A 22,244-nucleotide genomic window follows, 5' to 3' on the forward strand; every position below is an offset into this window, starting at 1 on the left:
TCTTAAGCAAGATACAAAAATGCAGAGGTCACAGGGGAAAGAGATACATTTGACTCCATCAGACTTTTTAAATGTCTGTTACAATTAAACGTACCATAAACAGATTTATGAGACAAGGCAACTGAAAAACAAGCAAAGGACAACAAATGGGAAATTCAGAGATGACAAAATGGCCAATAAACATGCAAAAAGAAGCTCAAGCTCATGGAGATCTGAGACATGCAAATTCACAATAAAATATCATCTCCCCTCAATCTGACTGGCAAGAAATCTAAGAGATGATAATGTCAAATGTAGGTAAACACAAAGGAAAACAGATACCCTCATGCCCTCTTGGAGGAAGTATAAATGGAGAGTAATTTCTGACAATATCTATTAAATATAAATGTCCTTATTTTTCAACCTAGCAATTATACTTCCAGGTAACTATCATAGACAAAAACTCAAGTGGCTCTATAACATTGTAAAAAATTGAAAATACTAAAAAAAACCCATCAATGAAAATCATTCAATGAACCAATTATATTTGTGCTGTGGGATAGTATGGGCTGATATAAAGAATGGGAGAGTGCTATGCATCCTGGAATAGGAACATTATTGAGACAAAATTACTTTTTTTTTGGCCATGCCAAGAGGCATATGGGATTTTAATTCTCCAACTAGGGGTCGAACCCATGCCTTCTGCACTGGAAGCATGGAGTCTTAACCACTTGACTGCCAGGAAGTCCTAAGACAAGTTTTTAAATGGAACAATACTCATGATATATATCTCTCTGTGTTTGGTGTGGTGTCTGTGTGTGTGTGTGTGTGTGTGTGTGTGTGTGTGTGTTCTGAAAGGATGTCAAATTAAAAACAGTGATCACCTCTAGGGAACAGACTGGGAATTGGAGGGAGGGAAGTCAAGAGGAATTTCAATCTCCCATTACTGGAGTTGTTGTAACAATACAAATATATCCATGACCTATAGCACTTCTATAATTAAAAATAAATTAAAGAGGAAACACACGGAGAACAGACCTGTGGTTGCCAAGGAGGAGAGCGGGTAGGGGAGGGAAGGAATGGAAGTCTAGGGTTAGCAGAGGCAAACTGTTATACACAGGATGGATAAACAACAAGGTTTATTGTATAGCATGGGGAACTATATTCAACATCCTGTGACAAACCTCAGTAAAAGGAATACATATATATACAAAGCTGAGTCACCCTGCTATACAGAAGAAATCAACACAACACTGTAAATCAACTATACTTCAATAAAATTTTTTTAAAACTAAAGAGAAAAATAAGCAGAAAAGAAGAGAAAGAGAGGAAAGGGGGAAGCAACAAAGGGAGGGAGAGGGGAAACGTGAAGACGATCGAAGGACAAGGACTGGAATACAGATGAAGAATTGAGGGGCTGCATGAGGGTTCTCCTGTGCCTTTCACCATTTTTATTTTTAAAAACACAATATAAAAACAAAATAGAATATCAGGTCATCCTCACAGACATCCAGCAGCTCTCCAGAGAGAGAGAGAGGACCACGCCCTTCGTCCTCAATGATATGTGGAAAAATCGTCTCTCAAGTCAAGTAGATTCCTCCTAGAGCCTCAAGAAGCCAGTGAACTCCATCTACCCAGTGGACACAGGGCCTGCAGAGAACCAGTACATCAACCAGAAAGCCTGAATCTGCTCCATCCATGACAGCCTTGTTTAGCAGTTATCTGCTTCCCCTTGATCACCTCCAGGGATGGGGAGCTCACTTCCTGAAATGAGAGCTCTTTCCCTTTTGAGATAATTCTGGCTGCTCAATGCCCCATCTCTATAGAGTTAAATGTGGTCTCCTGGTACCTTTCATTGACTGGACCTCACTCTACAGTCTCTAGGCTCTCTTCTTTAGATCAAAGTCTAAAGTCTCTCCACCATTCCTCAGGGCACAGTGAGACATCCCTCATCATCCCAACTCTTCATCTCTGGACATGCCCCATGAAACTGGGCTGGTGGCTGGGGTTCATGCCTTGTTGCTGGCTGCAGGAAGGGCAGGCAGAGCACAGAAAGGAGGGAAGCTCTGCATCTATAGCTCTGCAGCAGTCCACCAACCACTATGATCTTGCCTCCCATACTCTGGACTGCTTAAGCTACAGTCCCAAGCAATTCAGACTCCAGCCAACCCTGATCCAGCTCTTCACCCATCAGAAATCTCTGCTGCTTTCCTGCCCAGGACACTGATCTCAGAAGCCCAGGAGGCCTGTTCCAGTTCCAGCCCCTCTCAGAGCCACAATGTCCTTGGCTGTGGGGTGGAGTAATAATAGGGGTTATCACACTCTCTGAGCTGTGTGGGAATCAGATAATGCTGGAGGGTGGGGAGGTCCTTGGATGAAAGGCGCCAGGAGAATCTACAGTATTATTAGCTCAAGGTCTGAGCAATTACCACTTTGGGGCTCCCTAGAGCTTAGAAACCTCCTACAAAAACTGCCCAATCCAGTGTGGGGTGGGAGAGGGAGGTTGGCAACAGACATATAGGACCAGCAGCCATGGATGGGACCTCATCAACCCAAAGGCATCTGTGTTTAACACATTTTTTTTCCCTGAAACTCTACCAATGCAAAGTCTGCACAGCCTTTGACTGTGTGGATGACAACGAACTGGGGAAAATTCTTAAAGAGACCACCTGACCTGCCTCCTGAGAAATCTGTATGCAGGTCAAGAAGCAACAGTTAGAACTGAACATGGAACAACAGACTGGTTCCAAATAGGAAAAGGAGTACGTCAAGACTGTATCTTGTCACCCTGCTTATTTAACTTATACACAGAGTACATCATGAGAAATGCCGGGCTGGGTGCAGCACAAGCTGGAATCAAGATTTCCAGGAGAAATATCAATAACCTCAGATATGCAGATGACACCACACTTATGGCAGAAAGTGAAGAGGAACTAAAAAGCCTCTTGATGAAAGTGAAAGAGGAGAGTGAAAAGTTGGCTTAAAGCTCAACATTCAGAAAACTAAGATCATGGTAACTGATCCCATCACTTCATGGCAAATAGCTGGGGAAACAGTGGAAACAGTGACAGACTTCATTTTTTAGAATTCCAAAATCACTGCAGATGGTGACTGCAGCCATGAAATTAAAAGACACTTGCTCCTTGGGAGAAAAGTTATGACCAACCTAGACAACATATTAAAAAGCAGAGTCATTACTTTGCCAACAAAGGTCCATCTAGTCAAAGCTATGGTTTTTCCAGTAGTCATGTACGGATGTGAGAGTTGGACTATAAAGAAAGCTGAGCTTCAAAGAATTGATTCTTTTGAACGGTGGTGTTGGAGAAGACTCTTGAGAGTCCCTTGGACTGCAAGGAGATCCAACTAGTCCATCGTAAAGGAAATCAGTCCTGAACATTCATTGGAAGGACTGATGCTGAAGCTGAAACTCCAATCCTTTGGCCACGTGATGCGAAGAACTGGCTCATTTGAAAAGATCCTGATGCTGGGAAATATTGAAGGTGGGAGGGGAAGGGGATGACAGAGGATGAGATGGTTGGATGGCATCACCGACTCAATGGACATGAGTTTGAGTAAGCTCCAGGAGTTGAAGATGGACAGGGAAGCCATGGCGTGCTACGGTCCATGGGGTGGCAAAGAGTTGGACACAACTGAGTGACTGAACTGAACTGAACTGAACCAGTGCAAAGCCAAAGTGAGCCCAAACACATCAGGCTTCCTATGGGCACTGGAACCACTGTGCTGCCCAACACCTATCACCTGCCAACAGCCCTTTCCTGGAAATCGGAACCGAGAAACCTCCCAACACAAGGGGCCACTAATTTCCATTTGATAAACTTCTGCCGGGCCTCTGCACAAAGGTCTGAGGGAGGAAGGGCAGATCTGAACAGTGCCTGCCCTCAGGGAACTCAGAGCCCGGGGGGCTAAGGACAGGGGCCTGAGCAAGCTCAAGGGTGGAGCCAGAGCAGAGGACAGGTCTGGGGTGTGGACTGACTCAGAACCCAGACGAGTCTGCACAGCTCCACACAGCTCCCCTTCCAGGCCCTGCAAGCAGGGCTCCTCAGGAAGGCCAGGTTGCCTACAGCCTGTTACAGCAGAGAAACCAAACCCAGCTGCCCAGGCTCCAGGCCCCCAAGGGCAGTACAGCCTACTCCAGCCCATCCTCAGGCTCATAGATGAGGGAGGGTAAGATGAAGTGTGGGACCCTTCCCTCGGCCATGCCTGTCCTTTCTCTCCTCCCCCTGAGCCCAATCCATCCAATGTCTGTTGCTGTGGTTCAGTTGCTAAGTTGTAGCCAACGCTTTGAGACACCATGAACTGCAGCACGCCAGGCTCCCCTGTCCCTTACTACTTCCCAGAGTTTGCTCAAACTCATGCCCACTGAATCGATGATGCCATCTAACCATCTCATCCTCTGTCGTCCCCTTCTCCTCCTTCCCTCAATCTTCCCAACATCAGGGTCTTTTCCATTGAGTAGGCTCTTCGCATCAGATGGCCAAAGTATCAGAGCTTCAGCTTCAGCATCAGTCCTTCCAATGAATATTCAGGGTTGATTTCCTTTAGCATTAACTGGTTTGATCTCCTTGCTGTCCAAGGGATGCCCAAGAGTCTTCTACAGCACCACAGTTTGAAAGCATCAAGTCTTCAGTGCTCAGACTTCTTTATGGTCCAACTTGAACATCTGAGGCTCCTGAGATCACCTTGTCCAACCTTCTCATTAGGTAGCCAGAACAGTCTTGCCCAGAGATGGAAGGTGACTTGCCCTGGGCCCAAGGGGACCAAGGTTGGTCAAGCCAGAGCTAGAGCCCAGAACTATGCCCAAACTCCAGCACCTTTCCTGTGCACAGAACTGGCTTTCCAAAACATTAATCTGTGCACCACTGCCTCTGCCAATGAAACCCTGGGGTCCAGGAGCAGAGAGAGCCATCAGACAGATGACAAGGCTTTTCCTTTGCTTAGAAGCCAAGAGGAAGCCCAAAAGAGGGAAGGCTCCAAGAACGTCTCCAAGTCTAGAGAAATGAACCACCAGGAGGAGAGGAAGTCAGGCTGAACCCCTGGGGCCTTCAGCAGGTTTAGGTACCAGCTCATCAAGCCCCTCACAAGCCCCCAAATCTCTGGTCTTGTCAATATCCCCAATTTCCCCCCTGGCTCAGGGTGTGGCCTGTGAGTGTGCAGGAAGTTCAGGCTAGAGGACCTGAAGTCATCCCCATCGGGTGTTCAGGAGCACTGGAAAAGGCCCAGTCCCAGTTCCCGTGGGGCTACAGGTGGGCACCAATTCTGTCTACAAAGGGTGGCGGCGCCGGGTACCCAGAGAGCCTGCAGGGATGCACCAGGGAGCAGGAGTCAAGAGGTAAGTGGAGACCAGACGGGCCCCGTACGGGAGGAAAAATACTAGATGAGAGTGAGCTTCCAAAAGTGCAGGCAGGGATGGCAACAAACCCAAATTCTGCTGGGCACAGGACCTGAGGGTTTCAGGCTCATTGGACACTGTGGGGATAAAGCTATGAAAGCCAGCTAAAGAAATTCCATCCAGCAGACCTTACTAAATAGAGGGCTATGGGAAGATGAGCTCTGACTCTCAGGACACCATCAGGAAGAGACCTACCCAGAAAAGGAAGCAAGAAGATGGAGGTTGCAGACCACTGCTGGAGGCAGGGTTCAGCAAGACTGTGTCCTAAAAGGAGCTCACGCCACCCAGCAGTGTGTAGAGAATACAGATCTGAGGGATTTGCCTGGCTAGCGTGGAGCAACAGTCACCTCCAAACTCTATTCACCTCTAAAGCAATTCCCGCCACATGTTAAAAGCCACAGGAATGAGGACGATAACAGGACAAACGCATAAAGAGGTCGGGTCTACATGGAGCCAACTGCTAACACTCAGAAAGGGTTATGTTATCAATTTCACTCCCTGCTCTCTGAGAAATGGTAGCTGCAGTGGTGCTGAAGAACGGGAGCCACTCAGTTCTTAGGAGGTGGCCCTGTAGAATTTCAAGTGTCTTGTTTTGAGGAGGGAGAATCTTGAGCTCCATTTGGAAAAGCGGCCGTGGTGTTTAATGGTACCACGAGTGAATGACTGAGCAGACATGCATGCACGCTGGCAGAACAACAGTGAGCAGGGGGCTGCTGCATTTTGATGGGTCAATCCAACCCCATTCATCTGATTCTCCGCTTCCTGTGAAATTTGACATTAATGTGGCTTCCCAAGCTGTTTTTCCTTCCAGTAGCAGATTGCGCTGCCAGCACAAGTCTGCTAGCATCTTGACTGCAACCTCTGTGAGAGACTCTCAGAAAAAACCACATGGTTAAGCCATCCCCAAACTCCTGACACACAGAAACAGTGAGATTAAAAATGTTTGGTTTTTTAAGCCAACACTTGGGACACAAATGGGACCATTTGTTATGACACAGTAGATAACTAATACATACTCATGTTGCCTCCACAGCTGGATGACATAAATTTGATCTCAATTCTCAAGCACTTTTTCAATTTTAAAAATTGTTAAGAAAATGCACTTCTAAGATAAATCACTATAGTATGACTGAGGATAAAGAAGACTTCCAGTTTTCGAGGTCCTTGATTTTCTTAATAAGGAATATTGATAGATTTAAACCATACCACTATCACCAAACTGCAAAATCGGGAAATTAATAAATCCCATATTAATCCAAGGACTCTTGAGAGTCATCTTGAGAGAGCAAGATCAAACCAGTCAATCCTAAAGGAAATCAACCCTGAATATTCACTGAAAGGACTGATGTGGAAGCTGAAGCTGAAGCTCCAATACTTTGGCCACCTGATGTGAAGAGTTTACTCACTGGAAAAGACCCTGATGCTGGGAAAGACTGAGGGCAGGAGGAGAAGCAGGTGGCAGAGGATGAGATGGTTAGACGGCATCTCCGACTCAGTGAACATAAATTTGAGCAAACTGTGGGAGATGGTAAAGGACAGGGAAGACTGCTATGCTGCAGTTCATGGGATTGCAAAGAGCTGGACACGACTTGGCAACTGAACAGCAACAACAGCAACAGAACCACAGCTAAACACAGTTCCACACAGGACTGCGGCTCAACTCAGTCTCAGTCCTAACACTGAATTAAGGTCAGTCCAGATTGCTAGTGGCCTCAAGCACCTGACAGAAGCAAATAAAGATCATTTTAAAGGAAGAGATCATTCCAGGTCTGTATTATGATGAAAAAATAACAAGTCTGTGCCTGCCAATAGACACAGCACCTAAAATGTAAAGAAACAGAAAGATTTAAAGAAACATGATGGAAAGAGATAGGCAATTATTAACCAAAAGAAGACTAGTTATCTATGTCAATGTCAGGAGAAGTAGACTTTATCTCCACTAGAAATAAAGAGAAGACTTCATAACAATAAAGGAAGATCATAATAATAAGTTTCAACTCATCAGAAAGATAATAATTCTAAATTCGTACGCTCTTACTATTGCTTCAAAATACATAAAGGAGAAAACAACAGAACTAAAATGAGAATTGATAAATTTACAGTCATAATAGGAATTTTAACACACTTCTCTTAGTAACTGATGGGGAAAAAAAACAGCAAAGACAGAATATGTGAACAATAAAAGTAGCAAACTTGACCTAAACCTGACATATACAAAGAACACTACATCCATCTACTACAGATCTTTTCAAGCACAAACATAACATTTATAAAAATTGGGTCATCAATAAGGACTGGGTCATCAAAGGACTGAAAGGATGCAAAATACATTGGACAAAAAACTACTAAAGTACCCAATACACAGAAACTAAGAAATATACTTCCAAATAACCAATGAATTCAACAAGAAATTACTTGAAAATTAGAAAATATTTTGAACTGAATGATAAAGAAAAAAAAAACAACTACACATCAAATATGAGGCTTCTGGATTTTGGCAATTTTAACCCCAGGGAAAGTTACACAGTATTTGCTTCACGATAAACCACTGAAATGCACATCATTTGGAGGGACACTTTTCTGTCTGTGTGCTATATTTCATAATAAAGAGTTTCATTTTGTTTTGTTTAAAAAAAAAAAAGAAAAAGAACATAGAGGGCTTCCCTGGTGGTCTAGAGGTTAAGGTTCCGTGCTTCCACTGCAAGGGGCAACGGTTTGATCCCTGGTCAGGGAACTAAGATCCCACATGCCATGCATGGCATGGCAAAAAAAAAAGGAAGAAAAAGAACATAAAAAGCAGAATTGGAAAAGAGAACAAAGGGCTATTGACACACCAGAAACCCTGAGAGTTTTTGAACGCTCCCAAGCAAATGATCTCCAATCGACAGAAAAGCCAACAAATGCTGGGAACCCTGACCAGCAAATGACAAGCTCCTGAGAGATGGTTAATAGGTTTCCCAGCCAAGCCCAGGGAATATCGCGGGCTCAGGGCAGCAGGGTGAGCCAGGGGCAGCTGGCAGGGCCATGTTGCGGGCCTCCAGTTCAGGGCCTGACTTCTCACTACCCAACACATCATCCTCCTGGCATCTGTTCCCAAGCTTCATTCTCACTACGGAAAATGGACTTTTTATCTCTGTGGCTTCTAATGCGAGGCAGAGAAAGGAGAGGGAGAAGTCCCAGCTAACATGGTACCAGAACAATAAACACAGGAAGACAAAGAGGATGCCAGGTAAATTAATGACATTCCTTAGTCTACTCTGCCTTCAGAACCACATCTTTCTGACTTTGTCCCTCTAGCGAACCAAAGATTCCGGGCACTTCCTCTAGAGCTGACATGGAGAGCCACGACCCACAGTTTTTATCCTGCAGGTTCATTTGGGGATAACAGTTCTAAAGAGAGGTAGTTTGTATCTTGTGTCACCCAATGTTCACAGCTCCCTGCAGCCCTCAAAACACGTCCAGACTGCCTATCAGCTCCTGGCTTAGACACCCTGGAGGAAAGGCAACCTGTTCTCTTCCGTGACCACTCACCACATTCAGCTTCTGGACCGAATCCCAGGTAGGTTAATTATCTGTTGCCTCAGGCAAGCTAATAAGTTGGTATCCTTTCAAGAAGATACTCTTTAAATACTTATCAAACATTTTTACGAACTTGGGTTTATATTTTCGACATAAAATATTGTGCCTAAAATTCACATAGAAACTCAGGAAATCCAAGATAGTCAAATAAACTTGAAAAGAAAGAAAAAAATGGAAAGATTCACACTTTCCAATTTCAAAACTTACTACAAAGCAACAGTAATCAAGATAGTGTGATACTGGCATAAGAATTTTGTTGTTCAGTCACTAAGTCATGTTGGACTGTGCAACCCCATGGACTACAGCACGCCAGGCTCCTCTGTCCTTCACTATCTCCCAGAGTTTGCTCAAATTCATGTCCTTTGAGTCAGTGATGCTATCTAACCATCTCATCCTCTGTTGCCCATTTCTCCTTTTTCCTTCAATCTTTCCCAGCATCCTTCCAATGAATAGACAGACAGATCAATAGAGAAGAATTAAAAGTCTGAAAAGAAACTCATGTATGTATAGTCAATTAATTTTCAACATAGGTGCCAAGATCATCCAATGACAATATAATGGCATTTTCAACAAATGATCCCAAGACAACTGGATACCATATACACACAAAAAAAGTTGGATCCTTTCCTTACACCATATACAAAAATTAACTCAAAATCTTTTTTAAAAAACACTTCTTAAACTCAAACTCAAGGACCAAAACCTAAGAGTCAAAACTATAAGACTCTTAGAAGAAAACAGAGTTAAATCCCTGTGATCTTGGCTATGAGAGTAGATGCTGAGATTTGACACCAAAAGTACAAGCAACAAAATGTAAGATGGATTAATTGGACTTCATCAAAATGAAAAACATTTGCGCTTCAAAGAAAACTATCAAGAAAGTGGGTCAAAAAACCCACAGATTGAAAACAAAATTTGTGAATAATTTATGATAAGGGACTAGTATCTAGCATTACAAAGAACTCTTGTGGTAGTAGTTTAATCACTCAAGTCATGTCTGACTCTTTGTGACCGCACAGACTGTAATCTGCCAGGCTCCTCTGTCCATGGGATTTTCTAGGCAAGAATACTGGAGTGGGTTGTCATTTCCTTCTCCAGGGGATCTTTCTGACCCAGGGATTGAATCCACATCTCCTGCTTGGCAGGCAGACTCTTGACCACTGAGCCGTTGCAACTTAATAAAAAACAAATAGTCCTGGAATCAGGGCTTCCCTCATAGCTCAGTTGGTAAAGAACCCGCCTACAATGCAGAAGACCCCAGTTGGATTCCTGAGTCCGGAAGATCCACTGGGGAAGGGATAGACTACCCACACTAGTATTCTTGGGCTTCCCTTGTGGCTCAGCTGGTAAAGAATTTGCCTGCAATGAGGGAGACCTGGGTTCAATCCCTGGGTTGCAAAGATCCCCTGGAGAAGGGAAAGGCTACCCACTCCAGTATTCTGGCCTGGAGAATTCCATGGACTGTATAGTCCACGGGGTCACAAAGAGTCGGACACACTTAGTGACTTTCACTTTCAGTCCCAAAATTGGCTATTTAAGTTAATTTTAAATTAAGTGGGCAAATAATCTGAATAAACTTTCACAAATACATAATTAGCCCAGAAGTACATGAAAGATGCTCAATAGCACTGGTCATCAGAGAAATGCAAGTCAAAACCATAATGAGATACCACTTCACATCTACTAGGATGGCTAAAATAAAAAAGTCATATAATAACAAGTATTAGTGAGATTGTGGAGAAATCAAAATCTCAGCCTTACTGATGGAAATGTAAAATGGTGCAAGCACTCTGGAAAAGTTTGATAGCTTCTCAAACAGTTAAACACAGAGTCACCATTTGACCTAGCAATTCTTGTTGTTGTTGTTGTTCAGTCAACCAGTCATGTCCAACTCTTTGCAACCCCATGGACTGCAGCACACCATGCCTCCCTGTCCCTCACCATCTCCCAGAGTTTGCCCAAGTTCATGTTCATTGCAGCGGTGATGCCGTCCAGTCATCTCATCCTCTGACACCCTCTTCTCCTTCTGCCTTCGATCTTTCCCAGCATCAAGGACTTTTCCAATGAGTCATCTGTTCCCATCAGGTGACCAAAATACTGGAGCTTCAGCTTCAGCATCAGTCCTTCCAGTGAATATTCAGAGCTTATCTCCCTTAAGATTGACTTATTTGATCTCCATGCTGTCCAAGGGACTCACAGGAGTCTTTTCCAGCACCACAGTTTGAAGGCATCAGTTCTTTGGCACTCTGCCTTCTTTACGGTCCAGCTCTCACAACCATACGTGACCACTGGGAAGAGCATAGCCTTGACTATATGGACCTTTGTCAGCAGAGTAATGTCTCTGATTTTCAACACACTATCTAGGTTTGTCATCACTTTCCTGCCAAAAAGCAATCGCCTTCTGATTTCATGGCTGCAGTCATCATCCACAGTGATTTTGGAGCCCAAGAAGAGGAAATTTGTCATTGCTTCCACCTTTTCCCCTTATATTTGCCATGAAGTAATGGAGCCAGGTGCCATGATCTTAGCTTTTTTAATATTTAGCCTTAAGCCAGCTCTTTCACTCTCCTCATTCACCCTCATCAAGAGGTTCTTTAGTTCCTCTTCACTTTCTGCCATTAGAATGGTAACATCCACATATCTGAGGTTGTTGATGTTTCTCCCACCTATCTTGATTCTGGTTTGTAACTCATCCAGCCCAGCATTTCTCATGATGTGCTCAGCATATCAGTTAAATAAACAGGGCAACAGCAGACATCCCTGTCATACTCCTTTCTCAATCTTGAACCAATCAGTTGTTCTATACAAGGTTCTAACTGCTGCTTCTTGACCCGCATACAGTTTTCTCAGGTAAGATGGTCTGGTATTCTCATCTCTCTGAGCATTCCACAGTTTGTCATGATCTACACAGTCAATGGATGTTGAAGCTGAAACTCCAATACTTTGGCCACCTGATGCAAAGAGCTGACTCATTTGAAAAGACCCTAATGCTGGGAAAGATTGAGGGCAGGAGGAGAAGGGGACGACAGAGGATGAGATGGTTGGGTAGCATCACTGACTCAGTGGACATGGGTTTGGGTGGACTCCGGGAGTTGGTGATGGATAGGGAGGCCTGGTGTGCTGCGCTTCATGGGGCCGCAAAGAGTCGGACACAACTGAGCGACTGAACTGAACTGACACAGTCAAAGGCTTTAGTGTAGTTGATGAAACAGAGATAGATATTCTTCTGAAATTCCCTTGCTTTTTCTATAATCCAGCAAATGTTGGCAATTTGATCTCTAGTTCCTCCTCCTTTTCTAAAACCAGCTTGGGCATCTACAGTTCTTGGTTCGCATACAGTTGAAGCCTAGCATGCAAGATTTTAAGCATGACTTTAGCATGGGAGATGAGTGCAATTGTCTGCTGGTTAGCACATTCTTTGGTACCACTCTTCTTGGGAATCAGATTGACCTTTTCTAGCACTGTAGCCACTGCTGGGTCTTCTTCCAGACTTGCTGACATAATGAACACAAAACCTTGATGGCATCCTCCTTTAGGGACATAAATAGTTCTGCTGGAATTTCATCACAACCACTAGCTTTATGGGAAGTTCCCCTGGAGAAGGAAATGCACCCCACTCCAGTATTCTTGCCTGGAGAATCCCATGGACAGAGGAGCCTGGCAGGCTACAGTTCACGGGACTGCAAGAGTTGCATACGACTTAGCGCTATCGTTACCAGCTTTATTAACGGCAGTGCTTCTTAAGGCCCACTTGACTTTGCACTCCAGAATGTCTGGCTCTGGGTGACTAACCACACCATCGTAGTAACCTGGTTCATTAAGATCTTCTTTTATTCAGTTGTTCCAGGTATTCTTTCCATCTCTTCTGGATCTCTTCAGCACCTACTAGGTGCCTTTTTTATCCTTTATCCTTTATTGTGCCCATTTTGGGGCAGAAAGCTCCCTTGATGTTTCCAATTTTCCTGAAGAGACCTCTAGTCTTTCCCCTTTTGGTGTTTTCTTCTAACATTAAACACTGTTCACTGAAGAAGTGAACAGTCCCTTCTAGCAATTCTATTCCCAGGTATATACGCAAGAGAATTGAAAGTATTTGTCCACACAAAAACTTGTGTATGAATGTTTGTAGCAGAGCAGTATTCATAACAGACGAAAGACAGAAGCAATCTAAATGTCCATTAGTGAGTGCATAAACAAAATATGGTATATCCATACAACGGACTATTACTCAGCCATAAAAAATCAATGGAGTATTGACACATGCTGCAACATGGATGAACTTTGAAAACATTATGCTAAGTGAAAGGAGCCAGTCACGAAAGACCACATATTATATGATTCCATTTATATGAAATGTCCAAAATAAGCAAATCTACAGAGACATAAAGTAAACTAGTGATTGCTTAGAGTTGAGGGACGGGGGGGACTGGGAATTGGGGGGTAATAAACTGGGGCTTCCTTGGTGGCTCAGATAGTAAAGAATCCACCTACAATGCGGGAGACCTGGGTTGGGAAGATCCCCTGGAGAAGGGAACAGCACCCACTCCAGTATCCTGGCCTGGAGAATTCCATGGACAGAGGAGCCTGGCAGGCTACAGTCCATGGGTCACAAAGAGTTGGTTGCAACTGACTGCCTTTCACTTTCAAACTAACAGGTATAGTGTTTCTTTCTGAAGTGATAAAAAATGTTCTGAAACTGACTGTGGTGATGGTTACACAATTCTGTGAATATGCTGAAAACCACTTAATTGTATACTTTAAATGAGTGAATTGTAGGTATGTGAATTATATCTCAATAAAGCTATTTTTTAAAGCCAACAAATATACTAATAAAATTAAAAGATATAATCCTGAAGGAAAAAAAACTTATGTGCACCAGTAATGGCTTCTTCAAATTATACCATTTCTCATAAGTAAAAATCCCTCTGGAGTTGTTAGGTTCAAACTCCAGTTTACTTACTCCTCTCCCCTGAAGCCAGGCCATCTCCTACAAGGCAACTTAAAGTATGGCCAATTAACATTACTTGAAGGTGCCCTTAGCGGGAGACAAAGGCTTGTAGTCATGCACACAAACACATACATACAAATACATAAACCACAACATATTCCATACAGTATTCTCCCTGAAAGGAATTCTGAATTTACCTCCCTCTAACTGTTTGTGCTCAGGAAAACTACCAGCTAGGCAGTAGCTTCATCTGGTTCCACCCTGGCAAAGCCCACAGCTGAAGGCCAGGAGCTACCTGCCATGCTGGGGAAAGCCAGGGAACCGAAGAAAACTTAGCAAAGAACTTCATTCTAAGGGAGTCCGTGGTGGCTATCAAAACTGACTCTGAATCTATAGCTTCCAAACCTGGCTGATCATCAAAATACTACTTCTGTGACTTCTTGACTCTACCCCAAACCTATTAAACCAGGATCTTCAGGAGAAGATTCTAGGAATCTGTAGGGTTTTTTGCTTTTGTTTTTTTACTGTTTATTTATTTATTTGGCTGCACCAGGTCTTAGTTGCAGCATTCAGGATCTTTGTTGCAGCCTGTGAGATATTTTTGTTTGTTTTTTTTAATTGCAGTACGTAAGATCTAGTTCCCTGACCAGCGATCGAACCAGGGGCTGGCACAATGGAAGCGTGAAATCTTAGCCCCTGCACCACCAGGGAAGTCCCTAGGAATCTGTATGTTTAACAGGCTCTCCAGGTGCTTCTAATTATTGGCTACATTTGATAACCGCTGATAAGACTCCTCATTCACAAGCAGACAAGCAAAGGTCATTCAGTGTACCAAGAAAACCAGCAGCCTGGAAGGGGGCTGATTTTGTCAAGGAAACAGAGTTAATGCAGGAAACCAGAGGAAACTTTTTTTTTTTTTTAACCAGAGGAAACTTTTCCAGTGTCAGTCCTCGGAGAGAGCTGAGAGGAGGCTACATACACGGAGCAAGAGGCTCTCCACCCCACCAGGTTCCTGCCCACCTGTTGCACACTCAGGGCACAGTCACGGGTTCACGTAGCAACCTTCCCCAATACCCACCCAACCCAGCCCGGAGGCTGTGGCTGGGCAGGGCGTCCACCCCTTGCTGGGCTGGACTCTCCCCAGTTTCCCTGATCTGGCAAGCAGATTACTTCAACAGAGGAATACAGACTGATACAAGGAAATAGTCCCACCACACCAGTAAGGAAATGAAATGAGTTACAAAGCTGTACATACAATAGGATCTCAATTTTGTTAAAGTCAGGCAGGCACACACACACAGAAATAAGTCTGGAAGGATATAAACCATGTTAACAATGGTTTTCTCTGGGGAGTCAGATTACAGGGGATTTTCACTTTCTTCTTCTCACTGTGTTCAACAATGAATACATTTTACCCTGATAATAAGGAGGAAAAACAATGAAACGTATATCTTACTTTCTAATCAGGACACAGCTAAGGTACCAAGGCCTCTGCCAACACAGCTCTCTGCCACTCTTTCCTGACCACCCCAGTCCCACCAACTCAGATCATCCCAGAAGCCTCCCTTGTCCGGTACAGTCCCACACCCCCACGGGGTTCATGAGAATTGCCTCTAACAGTTGGGAGGATTAAATGAGATGACACAGGGAAAGCACTTGGCATGTGTCATGGTGAAAGATAAACATGCAACAAACAGTGGCAAGTTAATTCCTCTTATTGTTACCCTCTACCAACTGGACCCATGAATTCCAAGATGCCAGATCACAGGTCATTTCTAGGGGCCAAGCCACTGTCTTTCCTTCAGCCCTTCTGCCCCTAGAGAAGAGGCAGGTTGTGAACACCCAAGTGTACTGATAGAGGTAAACCTGTGAATAGGAGAGCCAGAACCCCGGGGAGGGTGTAACTCCTTCGGTGCTCTGTCTTTGAAAGGTGGGCAAAGTCCACTTACGTTTCAGTAACTTAGGCAAGAAAATTGTATCAAAGTTGTTTTGCACATGTACATGTACGGCTGAATCCCCTTGCTGTTAGCCTGAAACTACCACAACACTGTTAATCAGCTATACCCCAATACAAAATGTTTTTGGTGTTTAAAAAATTTCTTTTAAAGTTTGGTTTTTTTAATGTGCTAGACATGGCATCTCAGAAGGCTTGAGCTTAAGTACCTACCAGCTGGCTCATTGGGAGACCTTCGTCTCTATATCTCAAGTCTTCAGGGAGGAGATACAAATCCTTCCCCACAGAGTTGCAGAACCAGTGAGGAGACAAGGGCTGTGAAGGGCTGCATCCTAGGTCAGGGCTAATTATCTTCACTCTGGGGACTCGGAAGGCTGGTTTCGCCCAGACCATTGGGAAGGTTGCTGCCCCTCTGCTGCTGGGGGGGACTCAGCTGTGCTATCTAGGGATTTGGAAGCAGGTGCCTACTGCCCACTTTTTTCTACCTCCAGCCCCCAGGGCAGCCCTGTGAACCTTCGAAGAGCCAGATAACTCCTGGAGGAGAAAATCCTACCACCCCTGCTGAGGGTCAGGTGTGCACAGGAGCCACCACACGGCCTCGCCCAAGGAGACCCTGCAGGAAGCCAAGGCCCCCTGGCCTAACCTGGCACCTGTCTTGTCCCTGAGTCAAAGGAAAGAGGACAGAGATCTCAAGATGTAGTAACAAGACCTTGATTTAACCCTGAGCAGCTTGCTAATGGGAAACTCAGCGGTAGGAGACCGGATCTCTCAAGTATTAACTGGGCATGATTATTCCAGCCAAGAGAGCCAGCAGCAACTACCCTTGACACCAATGGACAAGCAGCAGGTGGTGTCCAGAGGCTTGCTCGGCCCGAGCCTTTGCCCTGAGCCCCTCCTGGATGACCAGGGGAGGCAGGTGCTCCCGGCCTCACCTATCCCCGAGGGGACTGCCCTCTCCGGGCACGCGGGCAGAGCGAGGCCACCCCGAGCGACGCACTTACCAAAGGTGGTGAGATAAAAGGACAAGCCCGGCTGGGCGCGCCGGCTCCCGAGCGAGACGCGGTGCAGGGAGCGCTCCATGGCCGCGGCTCCGCTCCTGCCGGGCCAGGGCGAGGGCGCCTGTAACTCGAGGCGTCTGTGTTGCTCCCAGTAACCGAGGCAGCAGGTTCACCCGCCCCTTTGCCAGTGTCTCAGCCGCCGGGCGGGAGGCCGGCTGCAGCGCACGTTTGAACCGGCGGCGCGCCGGGTTCTGATTGGCCCGCGCCGGTTTGAATGGGGAGATTTCCACCTGACCGAGCCGCCGCAGGCCGAAGGAAGGAGGCGACTGCGGGCCCTCTTGTAACAGCAACACGGCGGCCGGGACGGGCCAGGGACCGCGATCCTCCCCGTGGAGCCGTGGACGGGCGACCCTATCGGGGATCGGGGCTCTCGGCCCAGGTCTGCGCTGCAAACACCAGCCCTATGTCAGGCCCGCGATTCCTGACTTGCCCAAGCCTGGCACCCTCAGGCCAGCAATTAGCCAGGTTCACATGCTTTGAAGTTCAGACCTGTAATCACCCTCCCTAAGCAAGGACAGAGACGCACCCTCCTGGCCCAATGCAATTGGGGCTGGAAAAATGTTCTCCACACTTGGACCCCTGACCCCCGCCCCCACCACCACCAGCAGCCAGGCTGCAGGCCCCTTCCCTGACCCTGGCCCCTCCATCTTTCTTGAGCCTTCCAGCAGCCTGGCACAGGCCCAGACCAGAGCAGCTTCCTCCAGCCAGCCTCATGGCCCACCACCTGCAGCCTGGTGCCATGGGGCAGGAGGACAGGCCCCTCACCTGAGAGGACAGAAATGCATGGTATAGTACGTGGAGGGGTGTGGATGTGCTCAGTAGTATCCGACACTTCGGGACCCCAAGAACTAGCCTGCCAGGCTCCTCTGTCTATGGGATTTTTCCAGGCCAGAATACTGGAGTGGGTTGCCATTTCCTACTCTAGAGGGTCTTCCTGACTTAGGGATCGAACCCGCGTCTCCTGCATCGGCAAGCGGATTCTTTACCACTGCGAAGCCCACGTGGGGGGATAGCCCCTTTCAATCTCCCCAGCGGTGGGGGGAAGCAGAGCTGGAAGGAGGGTCAGCCCCTGGGCTGCTTTGTCGGCAAACATTCACGGGACGCCTCTGGCAGCACTTTCACAAGACATCTGCTCTGAAACCCTCTGACTGTCGCTGCTGAGGGAGGGAAAGCTGCTGGTCTTGTGTAAATCTAAAAATGGGGAGTGTTGGAAGTTGCCAAATGGACATTTGTGACTCACTGAGCCACTCAAGACAAGATTGGGGAATGCAAGAGAGAAAGTGGAGAAAAAAGCTTTATGTACTGAGTACCTAGTGCCAGTGGCTGAGCTGTGCAATTTACAGTCCTCTTCTCGGTTAGTCTTTACTGGTAACTCTAGGAAGTATTAGCTCCAATTCACCAGGGGTAAATCTGAATCTCACACAGAGAGAACAGGTGACTTGTCCAGGGCTGGCAGAGCTGAAAGTTGAGCCCAGACCAGTCTGCCCCAAGGACCACCCTCCTGTTCTTCCTTGGCCTCCATGCCTGCCCCACGGCCAAGGGCAAGCGGAGGTAGCATATCTGCCTTCTTGAGGCAGGTACAGAAACTAGATGCCACAGGGCCAACTGGCCACCAGCGGGGAGGAGGAACTGGAGAAGAGCCCAGAAATCTACAAACTAGTGGTCAACTGCAAATGACTCACGCAAAGGCCAGCGGATCGTTTGGATCCTGGCGCACTGTAAAGCCCTTTCTCCTCCTTCTCCACACCCTCTCGTTGAGCACTGCCCGTAGCAGGGACAAGCCTGCTTCCCTGGCCCCAGCCCAGTGGTAGATGGACTTACCTGCGCCCTGGACTTGAGTGGGCCTGATTCTTCTCCTGGCTGGGGAAGTCTGAGTCCAGGCATCCTTTCTGACCAGGAAGGTATCCTGGCTCTGCCGCTCCATGCAGCCAGGGAAAATAGGCAAGTTTAGGCTCAAGCCATAGGTTGCAGGCAGGACAGAGGCTGAAAGTGCTGCAGACCTGGAAGCAAGATGGGAGCATGAGTCAGACATGGCCTGAGGGTGCCCCCGAGAGAGGGCTTCACCCCAGTAGGAATTAGAAAGCATGGTAGTCCAGAGCCTGGGCAGGGGGAAGTCCGTCAAGGGAAAAGTGACAAGCCCAGGTGACAGTAGCCCCTTCAAAGCCCTGCCAGGGACCACTTGCACTAGGGAAGACCACCTTGAACTCAGGAAGCTGTGAGCAACTGGCAGATGCACATTCTATTCTGGTCCATTGACCTGTTTGTCTTCTTTCTATATTATTTTAGGACTATTTAACATCTGTTAAGTCCTGCATGTGTGCGTGCGTGCTAAGTCGCTTCAGTTGTGTCCAACTCTACGAGACCCTATGGACTGTAGCCCACCAGGCTCTTCTGTCCATGGGGATTCTCCAGGCAAGAATACTAGAGTGGGTTGCCATGCCCTCCTCCAGGGGATCTTCCCGACCCAGGGATCAAACCCACATCTCATGCCTCCTGCATTGGCAGGTGGGTTCTTTACCACTAGCACCACCCAGAAAGCCCCAGTAAGTCCTAGCCTCCTCTATTATTGTTTTTCCAAATTGTTTTGGATATCAGGCCAGGTGATATCTTAGAGGTACTAAAGTGGAAGCCAGCAGGAGGGCTGGGCTGACTTACATTATCCATATGTGGCTCAGGGCAGAAAAGACTGAGGCCCACGCTGGGCCCTTCATCCCCACTGGGGTCAAGGTCCCGCTGCCTTGCAGGTTCCCTCCTGACTCCTTCTGCGCCGTCAGCAGCTTACCTGTTCAGCGGGGAGACCCCAGCGCCACTCTGATGCTAATTCATTCCTGCGGTGGCTCCACCTCCACCACCCTCACCACCAACCAAACATTAGACCCCTTTCCTTAGAGCCATGAAGCTTCCTTCTCCTAAAAGGGAAGGTTGCTCTTTTCTCAGGAGGGGGAGGACGGAAGTGAGCGGAGCCTGGGCAGCAGCACTGCAAGAGACACTGGCCCTTTAACCCACACTGCCGTCGACAGGGGACGTCCAGAAAGGGTCGCCATTTATGGCCCTGCTTTCTCCAAAAAGGCGAGGGAGTATGAGAACCAGGCCTAGCTTTGTGACGTGCCCTGAACACTCTAGCTCCCCCTGGCCATGGGCCTCAGTATCCCTCTTATACTTAACACACACTCCACACATACATAGACAAACTACACACACACACCTGCATACCACAACACTGCTGATGTACATTCAAAAATACACCAGATATACAAATGTACCATGTACATATACACATACCCCACACACAAATCAACACATCACATACACACCGCCTACATATATATAGTCACATCTCACAGACTATACATCCATCCTCTGGACATACACAGGTGCATAGCCACATGCTACAGACACACACACACACAACCCACTTTAATGTCCTATACACACACACCACATCCACATACAAAGATTGATTACGGATATTTTTTTAAGACTGACTCTGTTTCTAGAAGAATAAGGACTGCTCGTGTTTGGATGGAAGGGACTAGAGAGATTTATTCGGGTGCATTTTCACATTAGCTATCAAAGAAACCTAATGCCTTTAAGATATCATCTGACCTGATAATCAAAGCAATTTTGAAAAGTAATAATAAAGGGGACAAAGACTACCAGATGTTAAATAGTCTTAAAATAATATAGAAAGAAGACAGATCAATGGAATAGAGTAGGAAGTTCAGGGAAAACATGATTTGATTTAGAAAACAAGAACAATTTTCAAAATTCTTTAAAGACGTTTTAAAAAGTTAAAAGTGGAACAGCTAATGCAGATGAAATTTTAAAAGGAAATAATAAGGTTAAAGTTGAAACTTATCTTTAGAAAATAGACTTCAACAATAAAACCATGGCCTGGTTCTTTTCAAAGAACAGAATTCTGGCAAAACAAAGAAAACTATAAATAAGCAAGTTTATGAAAGAGAAAGATAGCCAAGATACAAAAGTAATTCTTTAAATTATGAGAGAAAACCATTGCAACCTTATTTGTAAATTTGAAAATCTAGGGGGGAACTGATGCTTTTCTAGAAAGTATTAATTGTTAAAACTGATACAAGAGTTTGAAATTTTTAATAAATCACTAACCATAGATAAGACACAAAAGGGAATAAAAAATCTACCTGACAAAATTATAGAAGACTTAGATGGAAATGGCAATCCACTCCAGTATTCTTGCCTGGGAAAGTTCCATGGACAGAGAAGCCCAGCAGGCTACAGTCATGTGGTCACAAAAGAGTCAGACATGACTAAACAACAGACAGTTTTAGAGGCCAGTTCTATTAGACTTTCAAGAAACAGATAATGTCTCTGGAGTTTAAAACTTTTTCAAAACTATAAAAAATGCTGGAAGATTTGTCAGCCCTCTATATGAGGCTAAGCAAAGACAGAAACCAGATGAGGTTAGCAACAGCAAACTACAGACCAAAGGCCACATATAAAAACAAGAGTAGAAATTAATAAAATAGAAAACATAGAAAAAGAAGATCTATTAAAAATGTGACAAAATTAGGTCCACATCCTCCCAGTTTTGCCACATTCCTTTTTTAGAAGAAAAATCCAAAATCTCTAGTTTTTAATATATTTCTCAATTTTTTAATATTGACAATGCAAATCTTTTTAAAATATTATGTAAGCCAAATGAAATATATCTATGTCCTATAACTAGCTTGAAATCTCTGCTAGACCAATCTGACTTATGAATATACACGGAAATATACACAGAATATACACAGAAATCCTAAATAAAATAATAGCAAATCAAATCCAGCAGTAAATTCATGATTCATTCAAATGGTATTTATTCTGGGAACACAAAGATGGCTCAAATTTAATGAACATATTAGTGCAGGGGTTGGCAAACTATGCCTACTGGCCAGATCCAGCCAGCCAACCTACTTTTGTACAGCAGGTAAGCTAAGAATGGATTTTACAGCTTTTAATGGTTGAAAAAAAAATTAAAAAGTTTTTATATGGCCATAAAAAGTTAAAAATTTTTAAATTAAAAACTGAGTTTAGGACTTCCCTGGTGGTCCAGTGGTTAAGAACCCACCTTCCAATGCAGGGGACTCGGGTTTGATCCCTGGTCTGGGAACTAAGTTTCCAGATACCACTGGGCAACTAGAGAATAAGCCCATGTGCAGCAACGAAGATTGTGTGCCACAACTAAAACCCAACACAGCAAATAGATAAGTAATTTTTCATGAATTTAAGATATTTACAAAATATATGGCAAGTATGTATATAGGTACGAAGTATTCTTACAAATCAGTAAGAAAAAAA

The 22,244-nt window shown here is 45.4% G+C and overlaps 1 protein-coding gene across 5 annotated transcripts in view; it reads right to left on the reverse strand.

Moving 5' to 3' along the window:
* The window catches only part of RGS3 (regulator of G protein signaling 3), a 150,012-nt gene that overhangs the window by 117,824 nt on the left and 9,944 nt on the right, over positions 1-22,244 (reverse strand). For 2 of the 5 annotated variants that reach the window (XR_011484924.1, XM_020906641.2), the window contains exon 2: positions 18,747-18,925. Coding sequence is in view for 4 of the 5 variants with exons in the window: in XM_020906641.2 (XP_020762300.2) it covers positions 18,747-18,925 (179 nt within the window). In the remaining variant the exon portion in view is untranslated. Of the gene's footprint in view, positions 1-16,868; positions 16,963-18,746; positions 18,926-19,580; positions 20,845-22,244 lie in introns of those variants that run through there. The other 3 variants (XM_070459259.1, XM_020906649.2, XM_020906642.2) reach the window with 2 other exon arrangements.

Source organism: Odocoileus virginianus, chromosome 31, assembly GCF_023699985.2.
Source record: "Odocoileus virginianus isolate 20LAN1187 ecotype Illinois chromosome 31, Ovbor_1.2, whole genome shotgun sequence".
Classification (NCBI taxonomy): Eukaryota; Metazoa; Chordata; class Mammalia; order Artiodactyla; family Cervidae; genus Odocoileus; species Odocoileus virginianus.